The sequence below is a fragment of the Lycorma delicatula genome, chromosome 5 (assembly GCF_047948215.1).
Source record: "Lycorma delicatula isolate Av1 chromosome 5, ASM4794821v1, whole genome shotgun sequence".
In the NCBI taxonomy this organism is placed as follows: domain Eukaryota; kingdom Metazoa; phylum Arthropoda; class Insecta; order Hemiptera; family Fulgoridae; genus Lycorma; species Lycorma delicatula.
In genome coordinates, this window is record NC_134459.1 from 146,587,966 (window position 1) to 146,609,178 (window position 21,213).

At 32.6% G+C, this 21,213-nt stretch overlaps 1 protein-coding gene across 5 annotated transcripts in view; it reads right to left on the reverse strand.

Annotated features, from left to right (window-relative positions):
- Positions 1 to 10,563: 10,563 nt before the first annotated feature.
- The window catches only part of hts (adducin 1-like protein hts), a 314,291-nt gene continuing 303,641 nt past the window's right edge, over positions 10,564 to 21,213 (reverse strand). For all 5 annotated transcript variants that reach the window (XM_075367264.1, XM_075367265.1, XM_075367262.1 and 2 more), the window contains 3 exons: positions 16,942 to 17,009; positions 13,088 to 13,229; positions 10,564 to 11,821 (listed from right to left, as the gene is read on the reverse strand). In XM_075367264.1, coding sequence (XP_075223379.1) covers positions 13,104 to 13,229; positions 16,942 to 17,009 — 194 coding nt within the window. In that variant the 3' untranslated portion in view covers positions 10,564 to 11,821; positions 13,088 to 13,103. The remainder of the gene's footprint in view (positions 11,822 to 13,087; positions 13,230 to 16,941; positions 17,010 to 21,213) is intronic.

Below are 21,213 nucleotides of genomic sequence, written 5' to 3' on the forward strand. Positions count from 1 at the left end.
GTTGAACAAAGTGGTGATAAGCCATCCGCTTGTGTACCACCGGGTTGGTCTAGTGGTGAACGCATCTTCCCAAATCAGCTGATTTGGAAGTCGAGAGTTCCCGCGTTCAAGTCCTAGTAAAGCCAGTTATTTTCACACGGATTTGAATACTAGATCGTGGATACCGGGTGTTCTTTGGTGGTTGGGTTTCAATTAACCACACATCTCAGGAATGGTCGAACTGAGAATGTACAAGACTACACTTCATTTACACTCATACATATCATCCTCTGAAGAATTATATAAACGGTAGTTACCGGAGGCTAAACAGGAAAAAGAAAAAAAGCCATCCCCTTGTCAGGTTCCTGTGCGAACGTTGAATGGGTTTGAGATTTTTCCCATGAATTTAGACTTTTGAGATGGTTCCTGGATGATGGCTCTGGTCTTATACAGTATCTTCCTGGGATGCAAGTTGGTTCAGCAAGGCTCTAGAGAGGATCTTATGTGACTGGGAGAAGCGAGATCTCTCTAATTTTTCTGATCTGTCTTGTGTCCTTTCTTATGGAGCTGATGTATAAAGGCACTCTTCTGGGATTTTCTCTGTTTCCCAATATTATTCTGTGAATTTTAGGTGTTATGTTTTTGTGATCTAATTTCCAGAATTTTGTCTTTGCCAGGAGTCTTGTTGTTTTTCAATGATTTGATTACGTTCACAATTTCTTCGCATATGTGTGGGTGGAAGCGAGTCAGGATTTGATGTAGGTCTAACAAATCTAAGTTGTTCAGAGGGCGCTTTGCAGTTGAGGAGTATATTGAAATATTTGGCTAGAATTTCACAGTTATTTTATGTGTTAGTTTCCAGGCACCTGTTGGGTTATTGGAAGCACAGGCTAGGAGGCTGGTAGCTGGCAAGAGTTTCTCTGAACGTCTTCTATTTCTTTCAGCCAATTATTGTCATAACTGTGTTTTTCTAGTGAAATAATTTTGGAGGACTTTTTCCTTATTTCTAAAAATTTTTTCGTGTTGTTTTATGACTTGATATTATTCCATGCTCTAATCCTACCTTCAATAATTTGATCACACGTGATGTTCCACAACCTGTGTTTTCTCTTTCTCAGAGGTTGGGCTAATTTTAGTTTCTCTGCGAGTTCAGACCAATTTGTGGTATCCACCCTATGGAGTTCTTCAGTGATTTTCTCCTTTTCAAGTTTTAAGTGTTCGACGTCAGTATGGAAAGTTTGGGTTATTCTTGACTTTTTTCTACTGGGCTGAAATTTACCTTGATTTGGAGTAGGTGCTGGTTGGACTCGAAGAATCCTCTCCTTGTTTTTATATTTAGCACTTCTTTGATGTTTTTCCTGGAGATTGCAAAATGGAATTTTCCAAGAGTTTTATTGGGAGATTTCCATGTCTTAAGTTTATGTGTGGGTTTCAGGAATTGCGTTGACATAATTTTTAGATTAAAATCACAACAGAAATTTATGTGGTGTTAACCACTTTTATTGGTCCTGTTGTGGGCAGTGTATGGTCCTCCTGTGATTGATTTTCCAGTATTTCTTTTCTTTCCCTAATTACCCATTAAAATCACCTAGTTGAGCTTTGATGTGATGTTTAGGAATTTGGTTAGTGGATTCTTCCAACAGTTCCCAAAATCTTCTATCAACTGTGGGTTTTTTCTGTTATAGTCATTTGTTGGTGCATGCACATTAATCAGTGAGTACACCTTGTTTCCTGATCGTATTGATAGCGTCGAGATTCTTTCCGATGATGAGATAAAGTCAATGACTGAATCTGTGACAGACGTAAGTATATATATTTAATGTTAAATAAGATTTAAACCACCAAAACACAGTATATAAGTTTAACTTACCAAATTAATTCCAAGAATAGGTTTTCACGGGATCCCGCATCTTTAGTTGGTATTTAATTCTATAATTACATTAAAATAAATTTTATAATTTGTGGAAAGTTTTAGTGTTTCATAAATTTTGAAATTATTATGGACGAATAATTATTATTATAATTTTTGCCAATGATTGGCACTCCTAGCAAACGACACTGACAAAGCTAAAACACAAATTGAAAGAAATCGAAAGAAGAACCCAAACAGTCCCATCAAGGAGACTTGGAGATTGAACTGACTAAAGTGATTGATCCTATGTGGTCATAATAGATAATAATGATATACGTAGTTGTGTGTTACTGTGCTCTTACACTGCAAATGCGATATAAAACGTAAGTTTCAGAGAATAAATGAGAGAGCTAAAGACAGTGGGTCCCTGGGCGAGAAAGAAGTTTGTACATCATACATATACAAACTACTGATTCTTTTTTTTCAGTTGTACCCAATAAGGAAAATAATACTATAATATGTTCAAAGAATTCTAATTATTCATATACTGGCTCAACGTACTTCAAATATATAGGCTGCAGTTAACATAAAATACTCCACCATTTTGAAGAGTAAAATCTGCAACTTTTACATTCATCCATTTTTGGTGAAAAATAAAAATTTAACAGGATATGTCATTAGGGTTTTTATAACTTGTGAAACGAACAAGTAAAAATGACAATAAATTTGTAAAAGTTATTTCACAATTCCTAGAAACTAAAATTTCATATTCTCCCAAGTGCTGAGAATACTACTGTTACTTTTAAAAGTACATAAAAACTAAACTGCTAAGTTAATTTATTGCCTACAAGAAACTGTTTCTTGTTTGTATCTATCAAACAGTACTAAATCCATAGAAATACATTGTTTCATATTTTAAATTGAAATCTTACAATTCAAAAATCTGAAATGGGACCAATGTTCATTTGATGTATCAAATTAATATATCAATCATTTTAAAAAGCTTGATGAGAAGAGAAAAATTATACAATTAAAACTAAATTCCAAATCATTAAAAAGTGAAATATAAGTTCATTGAAGTAGCCCCTCTGAACAGTTAGAATGCTGCAAGCAAACCACATTCATTTGTAAAAAAAAAAACATTAGCGGAAATGTAAGTTACTTTCAGCCACCCGTTAAATGTTCTTAATAAATAATATAAATCTATTCCCTTACACACTTTATAAATTAACTGGATATAACAGATAACTAATTTTATTAAAAAAACAAAAGCTGATAATGGAAAAAGATTATTAACTGCACTTATATCCTAACCAAACTAATGAAATTAATAGAAAACTATTTGCCAGAAAATTAAAAATATAACTATCAGAAAAATTTATAAATTTTCACTTCAAATAATGTGACTAGTCACCAAAACAGGAATTTGTTTTAGAGTCTGCATACTGTATTCATTTTACCTTTCTCTTTCCAGCCATTTAATTTCAAAAAAAAGAAAAATTCACTTTTAACTTCCTCAATAGTGAAGGACTGTTCAAGCCAAGAACATTTTGGTTATTTATAAATAAACATAACTCTAACATTGGCTTTTTCTTTTTTTTTAAAGAACCAAGTAATTCAGTCCAGTTACATCGGCACAAAGGACCTGCAACTTATTACTTTTAAACCTTGGTGCAGTTTTCTCATGTCATGGCCTTAAGATTTGCTGAGTAATCCATTACTAACTGGTTTCATCAGCATTATATATAATGTTAAACTAGTAGTTTTTGTTCATTTATAGTACCTATTTATACAATAATAGTTAATTGCAGAATCAGAATATCTATTAGTGACTTATAGATTTGTCTCAGATTTGCTTTATCCAGTATTAAGATTCATCATATTTTAACAAAAATGTCCAGTATATTTAACAAATCAATTCTATTTCTTGCATTAGAATCAATGATACTTGTTTAACTAATGAATAATTTTTTTGCATAGCAAGATAACACAAAGCCCTTAATTATTTTCCTATTGGGATCTATTTAATTACATAGTGACATTTCATTTGGCTCATGAACCTACCACTCATCACTCTAGTGGAATGTCAGTACTTCTCTGCCCGTCCCTCTATAAGGATACAATCAGTTAACATAAAAGAGTCATCAACCGCAAACAGAAATTTTCAGCAATAAAATCTTATTCATATATACGTGTGTACATAAGTATGTACTTCACGTTCAAAAATTATTCATAACAAAGAAATTATTATTGTGTTAAATATTGTTATTAAGATGTAAAAATCTTAAATTAAATGACATGTAATTTCATTATTGCTCACTGTGTTCACATCACAAATATATTTCATGGGTTACAATTTTTTATGCTAAAGCGTATAAAGTAATATGTTTTGTTAACAATACATAAATTACTTCTACGAGCTAGTTGTAATGTGTTTCATTTTTTTTTTTTATGTTAATCCAATTTTGTTTTAGTTTGTTAAATTATGAACTCAGGGAAGGAAAAATTGTATACAGTAGTCAATCTCACAAACTTGTGGCTAATGTCGTGAAATTTATGACAGAAAAAGCAAAAAATGCAATATTTATTATTGATCCTAAAAAATTACAGCAAGGATTAGTGCCACGACAGGAGTTTCAAAAAGGTCTATAACTTGAATTAAAGCAGAGAAAAATTTATGACTGAAAAACCATCAATGATTTTTTCTTCACCTCAAAAAAAAAAAAAGAAAAGACTGTCCTATTTCTAGTTTAGATATTTTGAGTAGTGTGCAGTTTGCTGAGCAGTTAACAATTTTACACTTAAGAAAAATGTCTCCTGACCGGAACACAAGTTATTAAAAAAATTACAAAACTTTGTGTTCAAAGGTTCCACTACATTATTAAGACTTATTTTGAAAAGACGCTTCAAATGGGCTAAAATTTTGACAAATAGATCATTACTAGTGGAAAGGCATGACATCTAATGAAATTCTATAAGAATCTGAAAAAGAAAACTTAGTGAATTCAGAGAACAAAACGTTTAGTAGTGTTTCTAGATGAAACATTCATTTAGTAGTGTTTCTAGATGAAACATTCATACACACTACTCATTTAAACAACAAAGAATGGACTGAAAAAACAACCCACCTAAAGAATCTTTTAAAAAAATCGGTTGGCAAAGGATCAAGAACAATTATTTTGCATGCCTGTGAGATATGGGATTCATACCACACTAACTTACAATGTGGAAATCCACGAACGTCAGCCACAGGAGACTATCACGAAATGAATTTTTCAAAGTGGCTTCTAAATTTGCCACCTAATTCAGTAATTGTGCTAGATAATGCTCCTTATTACAATGTTAAAGAAAACAAAGCTACTAATTCAAATTAAAAAAAAAGAATCGATTACAAGACTGGCTAAGTCACAAGACATTCTTTTCGTGAAATTGATCTTACAGTAGAACTTTATGAAATAGTTAAAGAATATAAGTTGCCATTTGAAGTTTTTCTGAACTAAAATCATTAAAAATGCTGGTCATGATATTTTACGACTTCCCTGTACCATCCTTTGCTGAATCCAGTAGAATTAGTTTGGAGAGATGTCAAAAATTGGGTTGCCGCTTGAAATATTACATTTATCCACGGAAAATCTTGACAGACTTTACAAAAAAAGATTTGCATTAACAGGTGGTAGAACACTGCAAAAAATCAAACATTGCTTGAAAGTAGAAAAAAATACTGGGATATGCAAGGTCCACTGGAGAAGGCTATTGAATCATTCATAATAAACTTAAGCTGATAGCAGCGACAAGATGACTTCTACAGGAATTGAAAGCACTGATGAATACGAAGGAGGGGACAGCAAAGAAACCATTAGCAGCATGTAGGAAATGTATAATTGTTCAGTTAACTACAGAAAAGGGGTAAATATTTATAATTTCAATATTGAATCAAATAGGAAAAAAAAAGCAATTATTTTTAACGCATGAATATTTAAATAGTGTTTGTTTATAAAAAAAAGTCACTTTAATTTATTTTATTAACTTGTTTTTAAAAAAATATAATTCACAGTATTATGAACAATTATTTTCATTAATAAAATAATATAAACTGTAAATTACGATAAATTGTGATATTGTTTTATTTTAGACAATTATAGGCCATGACATGACTTGTACAACTACCAGTTGTAATGGTATAAAAACAAACCATATCAACACAAGACTGATTTATAGTACTAGCAATTCTATGTTTGTTGTGCAATGATTTTACACTATTCCTATCTCCACAAGCCATATGAAATGGCACTATCTATAGTGTTACTTATTAGTTTTATTTACTTGCATACATATTTTTGAGTTTTATCATCTGCTTATTGACATATTCTATCATAAATACAAGGCATAGCTTCTTGCTGTAGAAATATATTTTTCCCAGTGAGAAGGAAGGTTTTTATTGCAGCATTGTAGAATGAAACTGGTTGTGTCAGGATCCAATTGCATACAAATCCCTTCACGCCCACATAATCTTCAAATCATTCCTCCTAGAGCTTCTTTAAGCGACCCAAACAAATGAAAACCACAGGGCGATAGGTCTAGGCTGCAGGTAGGACGATCAAGTTGAGTCCAGTGCATTTCATCTAGTTTTGAAACCGTTACAGCAGCAATATGAGACCTGGTGTGCAACCCTCACCTCGTTCAACAGCTTGCAATAGTAAGCATTGATTGTGTGTCGCTTATGTAAAAAATCAATGAGCAAAATGCCTCACCGATCGAAAGAACCTTGCCACCTGACAGTAGAGTTTTGGCTTTCACTGGGGCTGCCTCCCCTTTCCTCCGCCACTTCATACTGTCTTGTTTCGATCGGATAGTGTAGTGGTGGACCCGTTTCGTTGCAGGTGATGATCTGACTCAAAAATGCATCATCTTCTTTCACAAACCTTGCTGTACACCTCTGACAGACCTCCAAACATCTCAACTTCTGATCTGCAGTCAAAAGGTGTCGATCCATCTGGCACACACTTTACAGAACTGCAAGTCATTTGTATGATCATTTGACAGCTCCCGTAACTTATTCTGACCTGTTCTGGAATACTGAATACTCTAAACCGTAGATTGTGTTCCTGATTTTCCACTCGTTCTTGTCCTTCCTTGAACTCTTTACACCAAGCAAACACACTAGTCCTTGACAATGTTTGGTCCCTAAACTGTGCAGTCAATCTGGAAAATTTCTGTCGTTAACGAGCAAGAAATATTATAATTATGTGTTGCGCAGTGGAGGGATGCACCTGTTGCTCTGAGATTGAGTGTTAATAACGAATTGGTTGGGAGTGCGAAATGGCCGGCTCTCCTCACTCCTAATGAGCCTACCCAAGCATACTAGAAGTGCAAGCCCACTCCTACCAACTGTAGATGCTCAGGAACAAAAATCCCGTTTATATTTGATTTACCCTTGTATTATTAGACTCTGCTTCAATTTGAATAAGTAAACATAAGTGACATTTAAGTTTATTCACTTCTAATAATCCTCAACCTTGTACACAAAGCTTTCCTGTAACCTAATATCTTTCAGGAAGCTAAGCAAATTGATTAAAAATACATCCCATAAACAGCTGCAATAAATAAAATATATTGTAACAAAATCCCTTAATGAAAAACATTAGTGAAAACTATGTAATTAATTTTTTTTTAAATAAATGCTCATAATTATGTTATTTTTTTAATGATATTTTAATATATTCAAACTATGATTTAAATGTTCTTCATACTGCGTTGATGATGTAAGACAGTAATGATTTTGATAATATGTTAAACCAAAATAAGAAAAACATCCTTAATAATTTGCTAGGTTATGATTGATGAGGAGTGTGCAGTGTTTGCATTCAGAGCAATCCAAAGATATCATTTGCAGTGTGAGATCAGCAAACTATGACTGCAAAAGTTTTGTGATACTTTAGACTTTCTGCGATACTGAAGAATTTCTTCAATAGGTTTACCATTTTAAATATCATTATGTATGGGTAACGTAATACCTGTTTAATTTTTGTTTTTGGCCGAACTTACAACATCTTTGCCTTAAACAGTTTGTTTGTTACAATCTTCATCAGTGAATAAATTACAAGAAAAAATAGAATGTAAACTCAGAACCAGATCTACTATATCTAAGATAATGTAATCAATGAACAAATTACCAAGTGAAACTAAAAGGGCAAATTGCCTTAGGTCTGATCAACATTAGAAGGAGATCACATGCATACTTAACCAAGCATCTTCATGTAAATATAATGTAAGAAACTATATCTACCTAATTATTTCGGTCTGTTTATCTTCTCATACTCGTGTAACATATGAGGTCTGTAAATAAAGTAATGAGATAGGTTCAGAAAAACTTTTTATTTACAATTCAGTTATACACAGACTTCAAAATACGAGGGTAAGTCAATTATTATCCGTAATTTAGTTATATTTTTGTTTATATTGGCAGCACTGTCGTGTTGCGTAAATGACGCATGCGTGGTTTAATTATGTCTGTGCAGGTTTGATGCTGCTAGGTTAGTTCCATTATTGCTGCCCTGCCATTAATCATGGCTGCTCTGCTTTCTGTTTGCACCAAAGAAGAGCAACATACAGTGATCCGTTTTTTGTGGTCAGAAGGTGTATCAGGGGCTGAAATTCATCGAAGACTTTCGGTACAGTACGGAAACAGTGTGTTGCCACAACAGTGTCTACAAATGGATTGAAAAATTCAAAAATGGTCGCACAAGTGTTATGCACGACGGAGCCGGACAACCGTTTACCGCCACAAATGAAGAAAACATTGAGCGTGCATGTGACATGGTTTTCTTAGACAAACAAGTAACTATTGATGAAGTGGCACATCGTCTGCAAATTAGTCACGGTTCTGCCTATGAAATCATCCACAACAGACTTGGGTTTCATAAAGTCTGTGCAACATGAATCCCTAAACAACTCATACAGTTGCATAAACAAACGTGCTTGGACATCTGCCAAAAACATTTGGATCACTATGGTAACGAACGGGACATCTTAGACATCAAGAATCATCACTGGTGACGAAACATGGATCCATCATTATGAGCCACAGAGTAAACGGCAGAGTATGGAATGGAAACATCCAAATTCGCTCTGAAAAAAATTTCAAGATCCAACCATCCGCAGGAAAACTGATGCTTACGGATTTTTGGGACTCACAAGGCTCAGTACTGGAACATTATGAGGAAAGGGGCACGACAATAAATAGTGCGCATTACAGTGAGATGCTTACTGCAAAGCTGAAGCCTGCAGTCGAAAGGTGTTGAGTTGTTGCACAATAATCCCCATCCACTTACTGCTACTCACACTGCTGAAACGCTCCAGAAACTCAACTTTGAAGTACTGGCTCATCCTCCATATAGTCCTGCCCCTTCTGACTACCACTTGAAGTAGGTTCACTCGTTGTAGGTGCACTCAAAGAGGCATTAAGGGGCCGTCGATTTACCTTGAACAAAACAGTGAAAGAAGCAGTGCATTCCTGGCTCGCAGCTCAACCAAAAACCTTTTATGAGGGCATCAAGAAGCTTGTGCAACAATGGAACAAAGTGCGTTGAAATGCAAGGGGCTATGTTGAAAAATGATGTACATGTAAGTTTCCTATTTGTATTGCAATAAAATTTATAACTATATTGCGGATAATAATTGACTTACCCTCATAGTTCTCTTGGGAAGCTATGCAACGCTTTAAACAATTTTCCCACTCTTCATAGCAGTGTTGGATTTCAGAAACCGGAATATCCTTCAAATAAATGGTTACATTATTTTAAACGTTTTCTACTGTTCAAAAATTGCATCCTTTGAGGTGGTTTTTTAAAATTGGGAACAGGAAAAAGTCACAGGAACTCAAGTAAGATGTATAAGGTGGTTGAGGAACTATAGGAATATTTTTCTTTGCCCAAAACTCATTGAGTGCAGTGTGACAAGGTGCATTGTCATGATGCAGCATCCAGTTGTCTTTGAAGACTGGTCTCATATGGGCAACTTTTTTCCACAGTCTTTCAAGAATTTCTCGGTAAACATATTGATTTATAGTCTGTCCTGTAGGCAAAAACTCCTTATGGACAATGACGTTACTATCGAAGAAACAAATTAGTATGGTTTTGATTTGATTCATGACAATGCACCGTCAAACTTTTATTAATTAATGAGTTTTTGGCGAAGAAAAACATTCCTGTAGTCCCTCAACCACCTTATTCACCTCACTTGCCCTGCAAGTTTTCCTGTTCCCAACTTTAAAAAAACACCTCAAAAGATACCATTTTGGAACAGAAGAAAACATAAAAAAAATTGAATTGACCATCTGAAGGATATTCCAGTTTCTGAGTTCCAACACTGCTATGAAGAGTGGGAAAACCTTTTCAAGAATTGCGTGACATCCCAAGGGAACTATTTCAAAGGTGATAAGAGTCCATGCGTAATTGGATTGTAAATAAAAAGTTTTTCTGAACCAGTCTCATTACTTTATTTACAGATCTTGTATGAATAACATATCTAACTTTTACAAAACTTGATGAATCAATTTTCTAGGACTTTGTTTAAGCAGCAGTTTTGTTTAATCAGTAAAATTAAACATGCACGTATCCTTCATTTAGGGAACAATGTTATAACCAGAGAAAACTCAGTTGCAGGTAAGCTATTAAAAAAAGTTATGGAATTTCTAGATATTAGAAAATGATACAGAAAATAAAAATACAAAGTGAATAAAAAAGAGAAAAATATATTACTGCAAATAATATTTAATATAATTATAATATTTTTTTTATCACTCAGGCAATCAGCATAATATTTTTTTACTGAACAAATATAAAGAGGTGTTCAAAAAAATTACAATATAATTATTAGAAAGATTAAAAGCAAAATAATAATATTATTATTATAATCATATTTATAGCAATTATCTCACTGTTTCCTTTGAAACCATCTTTATACATATAGAAAATACTTAAACAAGAAATTTGATCTGTTATATAATTATATTTATCAATACAATCTAATAATAAAAATCATAATTCTCATTCTCATACATACAATAAAGCTTTTTAATTTAAATATACTTTGCAATTTTGTAACAATTTAAAAATAAAATGAATTACAATATCTTAAAAACAGCTCGGCTAATAACTATACTTAAAGAATAGACATCAATATTCACATACACAATCAAAAAGAAAAAAAAAATATATATATATATATTTTTTTTTTATATAGCAGAATGGCATAGTAAGTTGCTCCGTTATAAAAAAGAAAGTTCAAAATCCAAGCATTAAATAACCTGAACTGGACTTTGTGCACCGGGGTTTAAGAAGAGACAAAACGAGTATGTCTCATTTATTTCACAATCAATCAACATTCTAAACATTTTAAATTAGAATAATAATAATAATCTAAAATTACAATTATTTTAATTAATGTATATTATTATTTATTTATATTTATCTAAAAAATAAGAATAAAAAATGAAAATACTTTGTCAATATTGTAAAACAATAGAAAATGTTTCTTTAAAATAACTTTATTTTTGTTTATCATTATTATCATAACTATTTATAATTACATATATTTATATAATTTAACATTGCAAAACACTGCTCGCCGCTATACAGTTAAACCACATTTAGCGATGTTATCCTTCTTTTTGTAAGTTTTATATTTTAGTTTCGTTTATTATGATAAATCACTTTTATTCAATTACCTGTACATAAATATAAGCTTTTACAATATTATGTTACCTATTAATAATATTATTTTATTTATTAAATTAATAAAGTGTTCTCATGGTATTGTGTGCAGCACACTGGTTTATTTAAAGCAGCAAACATGAATTGAATTAACCAATGAAGCACCACCAAACTGGCCAATCGTCAACCACATAAACGGCTGTGTGATATTGGCAGTGGTCACATATTTCTCACAGTGGAGAATATTGTTTCGTTTCATATATTATAATGGCAGTGTCTGAAAACAACAAAGAAAAATCATTAATTCACACAGAAAATAAATGACATTCAATTTTCAAACCGATTCTATAACAGTTTTTGAAATTATGCAAAGAGCTTTTATAAAAATAACATCTTGATTGTTTTTTTCTAAAGCAACTAACATTTATGATTCCTGAAGAATCAATTTAAGAATGTCAATCTTTTCAGTGCAGAGGTCAGATCAACATTAGAAAGAGGTCATGTGCATACTTAATCAAGCATCTACATTTAACATGGAAGAAACTGTATATCTGTCTGATTATTTTTGTCTGTTTATCTTCTCACACTCGCATGACATGTCTAACTTTTATAAAACTTAATGAATCAGTTTAAATGTTAGCACTTTGCATTCCTTAAGTTCATTCACAGCATACCTTGTGTAAATTTATATAAATTTCTGGATTTACATCACTAGGTTTCAAACCTATATGATAATTATTTGCATGAAGCCAATCAGTATGTTTCATTTTTGGAAATTATATTCACTACTTTTCTATATACCAACATACATATGTTATGCATTTACAAACGGTTGTCAAGTGAAATTTATTGAGAAAAAACAATTTGGTTTCATTTTAAATTGGATCTTTAAACAAAACAGTATCTAGTAAATTTCATCCACTTATAATCCATTATACACATAATAAAATGAAATTTAACAGATTCAGAATCTTAACAGTTATGACAATTTTATTGCATTCACTGATTCTGTTAACAGTTTAGTTTGCTGGTCAAGTAATGTCTACTGTTTATTAATCGCTCATATTTTTTATGGTTTATTTCTGCAAGATTATATTCCAAATAAAATTAATCATTGTAGGATTATGATAATATAATTAATCACTAAAATAAGTGCCGACATAAGAAACAGATAAGGCATCAGCATGCGTAATTATGATTGTTAAATTGGATCCTAAACAAAAAGGTATAGCTTATAAATCAAAATATAGAGAATGGAACTGATATGAGATGTTAGAAACATTCTTTGTTTCATATCTTCAAACTGATATATCATATTTTTATAGTTACACTACCATTATTTATTTCCTTTCTATTTTCTCTTCATTCTTTTATAATCCATCAATACTTGTATATTAAACATGTAGCTAGTTTTTAACAACTAAGTAGCACTGCCACAGTCATATCTTAATGAAAGTAAATTATAATAAGAAATTTTTGTAATAAATCACAATAATATTTTCAAAATATATGCAATTAAAATTAATTAACTTCTGATTTTTACCTGAGCATGTAACTACCTATGCTTCAACTATCTTCTTTTTCTCTTTTTTCTTTTTCAAAAATGATGGTGTTCTTAGCCCCTTCTTTTTCTTTTTATCTTTCTTAGGTGAATCTTCTGTTGAAACATCCTTTGTTGGAGATCCCTGAGAACAGAAACAAGCGCAAGCAAAACTATAAATATCTTTATTTGAATAAAAATTGCCCTGCATTGATAAGTTACACGGTAAAACCCACTTAAGGTAAAGTAACATTCTCTTTTAGAATATACTAAATTAAAAATGTAGAATAATTGCAAAATTAAGTTCACTCAAATAATAGGAAAATAATTTAACTAAATTCTTATATAAGAGGGTGAATCAAATATAAACTGTATTTTTTTTTTAATTTATGATTAATAATATACACAACTCACACCTTCATCATTTGTTGACTGTAGCAGCTGGCAATAGTAAGCCGCATTCACATTTGTTGATTGTGCAGAAAATCAATGAGTAAAACTACCCGAGTCTAAAAAAAATCCTTGCAAGAACTTTTCCGGCTGACAGAATGGTTTTAGCCTTCCCTGGACAGTCCTCATCCATCCTTCACCACTCTTTACTCGCCATTTTTGACTGGAATGTTATGATGGACCCGTTTCTCACCACATGTGATGATGCGCCTCAAAAAATTGTCCCCTTCTTGGCAAAATCAATTCAGACATCTTTTACAGATCTCCAACCTGACCTGCTTTTGATTTCTGGTGAACCTTGGAACCCATCAAGCACTAATTTTTCTACAGCCAGCCAAGATGATCAGTGATAATGGATTGAGCACTCCCATAGCTGATACCCACTTATGACGCGATTTCTTGTGAACTGGCAATAACCTTCAATGGCATGAATGTAGTCAGCTGTGAGACTTTACCTTGGGCTTCAATCATGACTTTTGTTTTCTACACTTTCTTACCGCCCTTAAATTTTCTGACCCACGTATACACTCCATTCTAGGAGTGTAGCATCCCCAAACTGTACTTTTAAATGAGTTAAAATTTCCGCGGGTTTAACGCGGTTCATTAGTAAAGAATTATACGATATGCAACATAAGACGGAAACTCTTGTTCACTCCTGGCTGTACTGATGACAGAACAGAGCAGAGGATCTAACCAGAGGTTCTCCCTCTCTAACACATCGAACATTAAACCCCCACTCCGCCACCCAGGTTGGAACTACTTGTGTAGAATAGCAAAATTACCGTTAAATTTGATTTACCCTTGCACATTAGGAGTAGCCTGGCTTCCCTGGTAAGCACCTGGGCCCCGCTTGGGTTCATGGTTGGAGAGTATGGGAGGGGTACTCCACCAGTGACAACCAGCCTATAATCATGACGATCACTGACTGTGACAGACGTAGGAATCATAGGACAACGACTGGCTGGAGTACTAGGATGCTGGACAAGGAGGCACTCACTGGGACATGTAACTTACAGGGCATTACTGTGATAGCTGCAGCTGAAGGGAAAGCAAGATACCTAATCGACTCATTCAGATAGGTGTGTGATAACACACTTCCAAGAAGAAATCCTTGCAGGGGCCATTCACCTGTGTACTGGTGGACCCCAGAAATAGGAGAGAAAAGAAAATACCTCTACAAATACAAGAGGCAGACAACATGTGTGCACCTGGATTTGCTGAGAGTTATACAAGGCCCAACTTAAAGAACACAGGAGGCAACTTAGAGCGATGATTAGAGACACCAAGAAATCCTGCTGGCAGCAACTATTGGCACTATTGGTGGTGAATGCTACAGCACAGGCTTGTTGAGGCTGTTGAAGGGATCGGCAGACTCTCTTCGAAACAATATGGTTTCCAGAGAGGTAGGTCTGCTCTTGACGCGGTAACTGCAGTATGCAAGATGGCTCGCAGAATTACACGCGATGACAGAGGCTGGCCCACAGGCAGGATGTGTGTACTGGTCACCATAGATATCAGGAATGCTTTTAATAGCATCATTCACACAGCTATTAGGCATTCCTTAATATCCTGTGGGATACCTGGATACATTACCAGGATAATAATTTCGTATTTGACTGGGCGTAAATTAATCTGTGAAGTGGAGGATAGCGTAGTGGAACGTGCACTGAATAGGGGAGTACTACAGGGGTCGGTCCTTGAACCAACCCTCTGGAACCTTGCACATGACGGGGTCTTCCGCCTGCAGCTGCCCCCCTGGGAGTTGCACCAACCGGGTATGCAGATGACCTCGTCATGGTGGTTGATGCAGTTACTAGAAGAGAGGCGGTGGGGAAGATGCACAATGGCTATGAAAGCATCAAAGAATGGATGCAAGGAGTTGGGCTGCAAACGGCACCCAAGAAAACAGAAGCAGTTATGATATATATCAACAGCTAAAAAGCGACCCAGGCTGACAATCACCATCAAAGGACAGCGCATCACGTCCGGGCCTGCCGTAAAATATTTAGGCATCTGGATTAATGCCAGGCTGCGATTTGGGACGCATGCAGTAGAGGCAAGCAAGAAGGCGGACAGGGTCATTGGGCTAGTTGCAGCCCTGCTGCCTAACTGCAATGAACCAAAGCAACACCAAAGAAAAATCCTGGTAAGCGTGGCCTACTCTACACTACTGTATGGTGTAGAGGTGTGGACAGGAGCAACGGTGTATGCCAAATACAGGGGAATACCGGTGACAAATCGCAGACGGTGCAGTCTACAGGTCATATCCGGATACTGGACTGTCTCAGGAGCGGCTGCAGAGGTTCTAGCGGGGCTTCTTCCTATCGATCTGGTGGCTGAGCAATGGAGTAGGATGTGTCAGATTAGAGAAGGCAGCAAAATAATAACATAACAGCGAGATGAACAACATATGGCACCAGAGATGGGACTGGTGCTAGAAGGGACGGTGGACACATCGCAAGCTTGGTGATGTCAAGCAATGGAGTGGCAGACGCCACGGCTCCCTAGATTATTACTTAACGCAGTTCCTGACAGGAACTGCGGCAATGTCATTCATTACCATGACAATGAGGCAATGAATGACAAAGATTTCATTCACAACATGAGAGTGTTGGATGAAGTTATGGTGCTACCACAAAGAGAGAGGCCTAAATGCATCCAGAATGGTGAAGATCTCAAATGAACACTGTCACACAAACTTACATCCAAATACTGAAAACTTATTCTGATAATGAAATATAGAAAATTGCTTCAGTAATTGAAAACAATTGGTTTAAAAAAAAATTAATCAAGGCCACACATGTTTACAATGATAGAAGATGCACAACAGATGTTTAGATAATTTCCAAACATGATAATGTCCATTTGGGTCCAAAATTCCTGACTTAGTGAAATGGGATTATTTTTTAAGATTTACCTACCATCTATTTTGCTTTCACTTAACTTGTTGCTACTGAGAAACTGAAATTCCAAAATTTATTTAAATGTTTAACCAATTCATGGAAAACACTCGTTAAAGAAACCAGGAATATCTACACAGAAATGGAAATTAGCTTGAAGATGTTCTTTACAACATAAATTTGACAATTACATTTTTTTTCTAAAAAAATTTAATTTTTTAAATTATCTTCTTTTAAGAAATACTCTACGTCTGAATCCCTCTATAGGTAGTACTTTTTATACCCCAATTCGGAGTTTGAAATTGATTTTGAAACTCATCCATTGGCCATTATATATTTATTAAATTGTCCTCACTTGGAGGGTTGAGATATGAAAATTTACATCATCATTCAACATTAATACAGTTTTTTTTGAGTTACAAAATCACACATTCATAAACACCTTGTATATGAAATAATGTCTTAATACAATATCCAAATACTGCAATCAAATAATAATCAACTAACCTCTTTACTGCTGTGTGAAAATGTGCTCTGGTGTGCATCAGATTGATCCCCATTATATGTGTTCTCACCTGTAAATAATTCACAAAATCTATTAATGGAATGATAATACATTTTTTAAAATACAGAAATTAAATAATCTCTTAGCTTTCAATAAATGTCAAATATAAACTACTTTTCAGAAAAACTAACTGAAAAATAATCACATGAACACATGGATGTGACTTATCTGAGATAATTATGGCAGCCGCATGACACATTAAAAAAAAAAAAAAAAAAGTTTAAAATATCAAAGATTACATAATTATTAAATGATATTGCAGACTGAATTATCAGATGTAAGAATAATACAAATTTAATCATAATAATTAAGGGTTTATAAGAATTAAGTTTTTCTAAAAACAAAATTTCATATAATTAAAAAAAAAACTTTTGTAAATAATGATTCATTTTCAGCACGGGAGGTAAACTAGATTTCTAGTTTCAAATAAAAAAGTAGCATTATAAGCCAATACAAATTCTATTATATACCACTGATCCCATAATGGTGCCACAGGGATAAAAATATCTACTACAGAATCTTCCTTTTCTCTCTTTATTCTTATCTTCATATTTCTCAGTAAATATCGGAATCAATTGTCTTGAAGCAATCACAGTTGGGTTGAACAGACATTAAGAATATTTTTTGTAACATTGCCATAATAGGGTATTCAGTTTTATTGTACTCTAATTTAGACTATAGTGAATGTACTGATGATTTATTTTTAGGCAATTTGTGCATGATTCAGATTTTCCTGACTACCTTTCTTGATCTACATAATTACAGCTACGGGAATACAAAAATAATTCTTTTTGAACGGCTGAAAATGGGATATCTATGAAACGATTTTTTTTTTTAAAGTAAGCAAACATCATATTCAGTTCAGTTTTTATAGACTTTTGATATTATTATTAGAAAATTTGGAATTTTACATATATACTTTTCATAATCTGTAAAACTTCAGTAAAACTTAAGAGACCCCCAAAAACATGGGCAACAAGAACATTAAATGAAATTATTAACATATTTCATGTTTTAATTGTATGAATGTTACACTATTTATTATTACATACATATTGGTGAGAATTACATAAACTAGAAGTGGAAGTTTAGCAGGAAAGATAAGACATTTCAATCACTAATAGAAAAAAACCTCTTTACTTTCTATAGAGGAAACAAGGACATGCCTACAGATGGGTGTAGCAGCCTACTAGTTAACCAACAGTATCAAAGTATGCTGCAATGTAGGAGATGGCCTGAGTAGTAGCTAACCAAACTCTCTTGGTGCCGACCTAGAAAGGAAAGAATCAAGGATAAGGGAGGCAATCACCAACAGAGGGCCTGCTTTAGATCAAGATAATTTACCATTTTCCAAACAGAAATTGTAAGGAATAAATAAGAAAATACTGTTTTCAATTCCTCCCATCCAAACAGTTTCTTTGTTTTTCCTACTATAAAACTGAACTAACAGTAATAGAATAAAACATATTTTCATTGTAAATGGCTTGTATAACATAAATTTATCACGGATGAAATATAGGATATCAATTTAAAGGAGACTCAGGATATATAAAACAGGATATAAAAAATTTGTCTTTTCTATATATATTATACATATATAAGTACAAATTTAAAATGAACACACAAGGTCAAAGTCATGTATTAAAAGCAAACATAACATACTAGCTGTATGTAACAACCCAATAACAGACACCACCATATACCAATAGTATTATTCAATATTCCAAAAAAAAATTATTGTTATTAAAAAAAAAACTTTAATGTAAGGAAACCATTAAAGATAACCATATATTATTAATGAAACTTCTTACCCACAATGTAAATTAAACAAGTATTTTTAAAATACCTACAAATATATAAAAATTACAACAGCTATTTAAAAAACACAAATATACTTTAGATTGTTTACCTCAATATGTAAGGAGGGTCCTCCAACCTTTCTTGAGAAAGAAGAAATGTTTAAATATTGCAAAAAATAACACATGCTTGAGCAACTCACAACAAAGCAAAAAATATATTAACATAAAAATAAAACTAAAAGTAAATTATATTTCAAACAATCCCTTTTTAAATAATTTAGAAAGTATTAATTTAAAAAATAAAATACACAAGTAAATGATTTTACGGTAATATGAATACTTTGTAAATACCATAAAATATATGTACACAACTTAATCATGAATAAAAGACAAATATTTAGTATAATTTAAACTTTTATTCTCCTGGATTCTTTTAATTTGGAAACTTATTTTTTGAACACACAAAAGATAAGACAAATTTGCTACAATTTCACATTTACTGTATATATAAATATTTTATTAATTTAGTTTCAATTTCATAAACTTTGTAGAAATTTGCTTATAAAGTAAAATAAGCCAAAACAACAGACCTAATGAAACCAAAATATTGTACAGCTTCTAATTACTAAACAGGGACTTATTAAAATGCACCTGCTTTCTATATTAAAGTAAATAATAAAATCCAAACCTTTCAGGCTTATTAATCAAATGACATAAGATTGAAGATAATAGTTTTCTTTTTGATTTCCTAACATAATTTTGTTTAATAGAAAAAGAGCACAGAATACAATTAAAATTGTCAAGAGAAAGGGATTTGTTGTTAACTGCCAAAAAACTAATTGGAAATCATATTAACATCATACTGAACCCATTCTCATACTTCCTGTCTTATAGAAAATGCAACTGAAATGTTCAATATACTAATGTGGCAAGGATAAGTTGAATTATATCACCTGATAATGGGTTGGATATAATTTAAAAGTTTGATGTGGATTTGTATATTGTAAGGGACAAAGATATTCCATGTAAAGAAGAAAGATGGCTAATCATTATGAACAATAATAAAACACAAGTTAAGGCTACTCTTACTCATAGTTTGTACATTTAAAATGATTTAATATTTTTTATAACGAATATACATAAAAGATAATAAGACTGACCGCTCAGGGCTAAGCGAATCAGAAAAATCACCATAAACTGGTAACATATTTTTAATATATTATGTATAAAATACAACAAACTAAACATAAGAAAATTACACAAACTCAACAACTTGTGAGCAGTGCATACTGAAAAGAAGTGCAATATATCCAAACTTTAGTTAACAGTCCAGGTGAAAGGTTTGGGGCAGTAAACCTTTTGGTTTCTATTTGAATAACTCACAGGAAGATATTTATTTTTTAATACCAATTTTAAGGATCTGTTATTTATTTCTTTTAAAGTTTTTTTATTGTATTTATAATTATTTTTGAATTCTACTCCGTGTACACAATTCTTAGGCATACTTTTCCTTATACAACAGTTTTATTAAAATAAATATACTTGCTTGTGATCAAAATGATTCGCTAAATGAATATTAATAAAAGGGCCAGAGAATCCAGTTAATAATATTTTGTTCTTTACAGGGCTAATAACTTTCATATGATGATGGTTGGTTCATATTCATGCGCATGCATGATGTATATTATTTACATTATTTCAAAGCAATGAACAAACAAATTTAAGAACTGTTCTGAAGAATAAATTTAAAACAAATAATACAGTGTTACAGCAAACATTCTGTTATCCTGTATCCTATTATCTGAACGTTCTAGTAAGTGGCATGTTTTCTACACAATACTTAAGTCTATATTTTAAACAAATAGAACGGATATTCAAATTTCTAAAAGCTGTTATCTTTTTAATGATTTTTTTATTTATTTTTTGTAGTCATATTTCTTCAAAAAAAAAAAGAAAGGAAATTACTAAAAAAAAGAAAAGGATAACATATCGAATGAATAGGATAAGCTTAATGAATACAATTATTAATTTTTAACATTTAATAAGCGAAAAATCTAATGCGTGAAATTTCTCAGAATGAAATTAAAGAATGGATTAATGCTGACACTAAAACTACACACACACACACGATAACAAGAGAAAATTTAATTAGTTCAGTAGTAGAGTAGTTGAAAGTGACAGCAGTGAATCATCAACCTATCAAATAAATCAAGAGAGTTTCTTGAGCTAATGCTGCAGTTTTATGCAAAGTATTTAAATTTTCAGTCAGCGATTTTAAAACGATCAAAATTTTGTGGTTACACACGCATTCAGCATTTTTCTTAAGTGATTTCTTCTTATTAGAGAAGATCCAGAAACTTTAAAAATACAAAAAAAGAAAAGCCATAACAACATACAGATGAAGTTGATCTTACG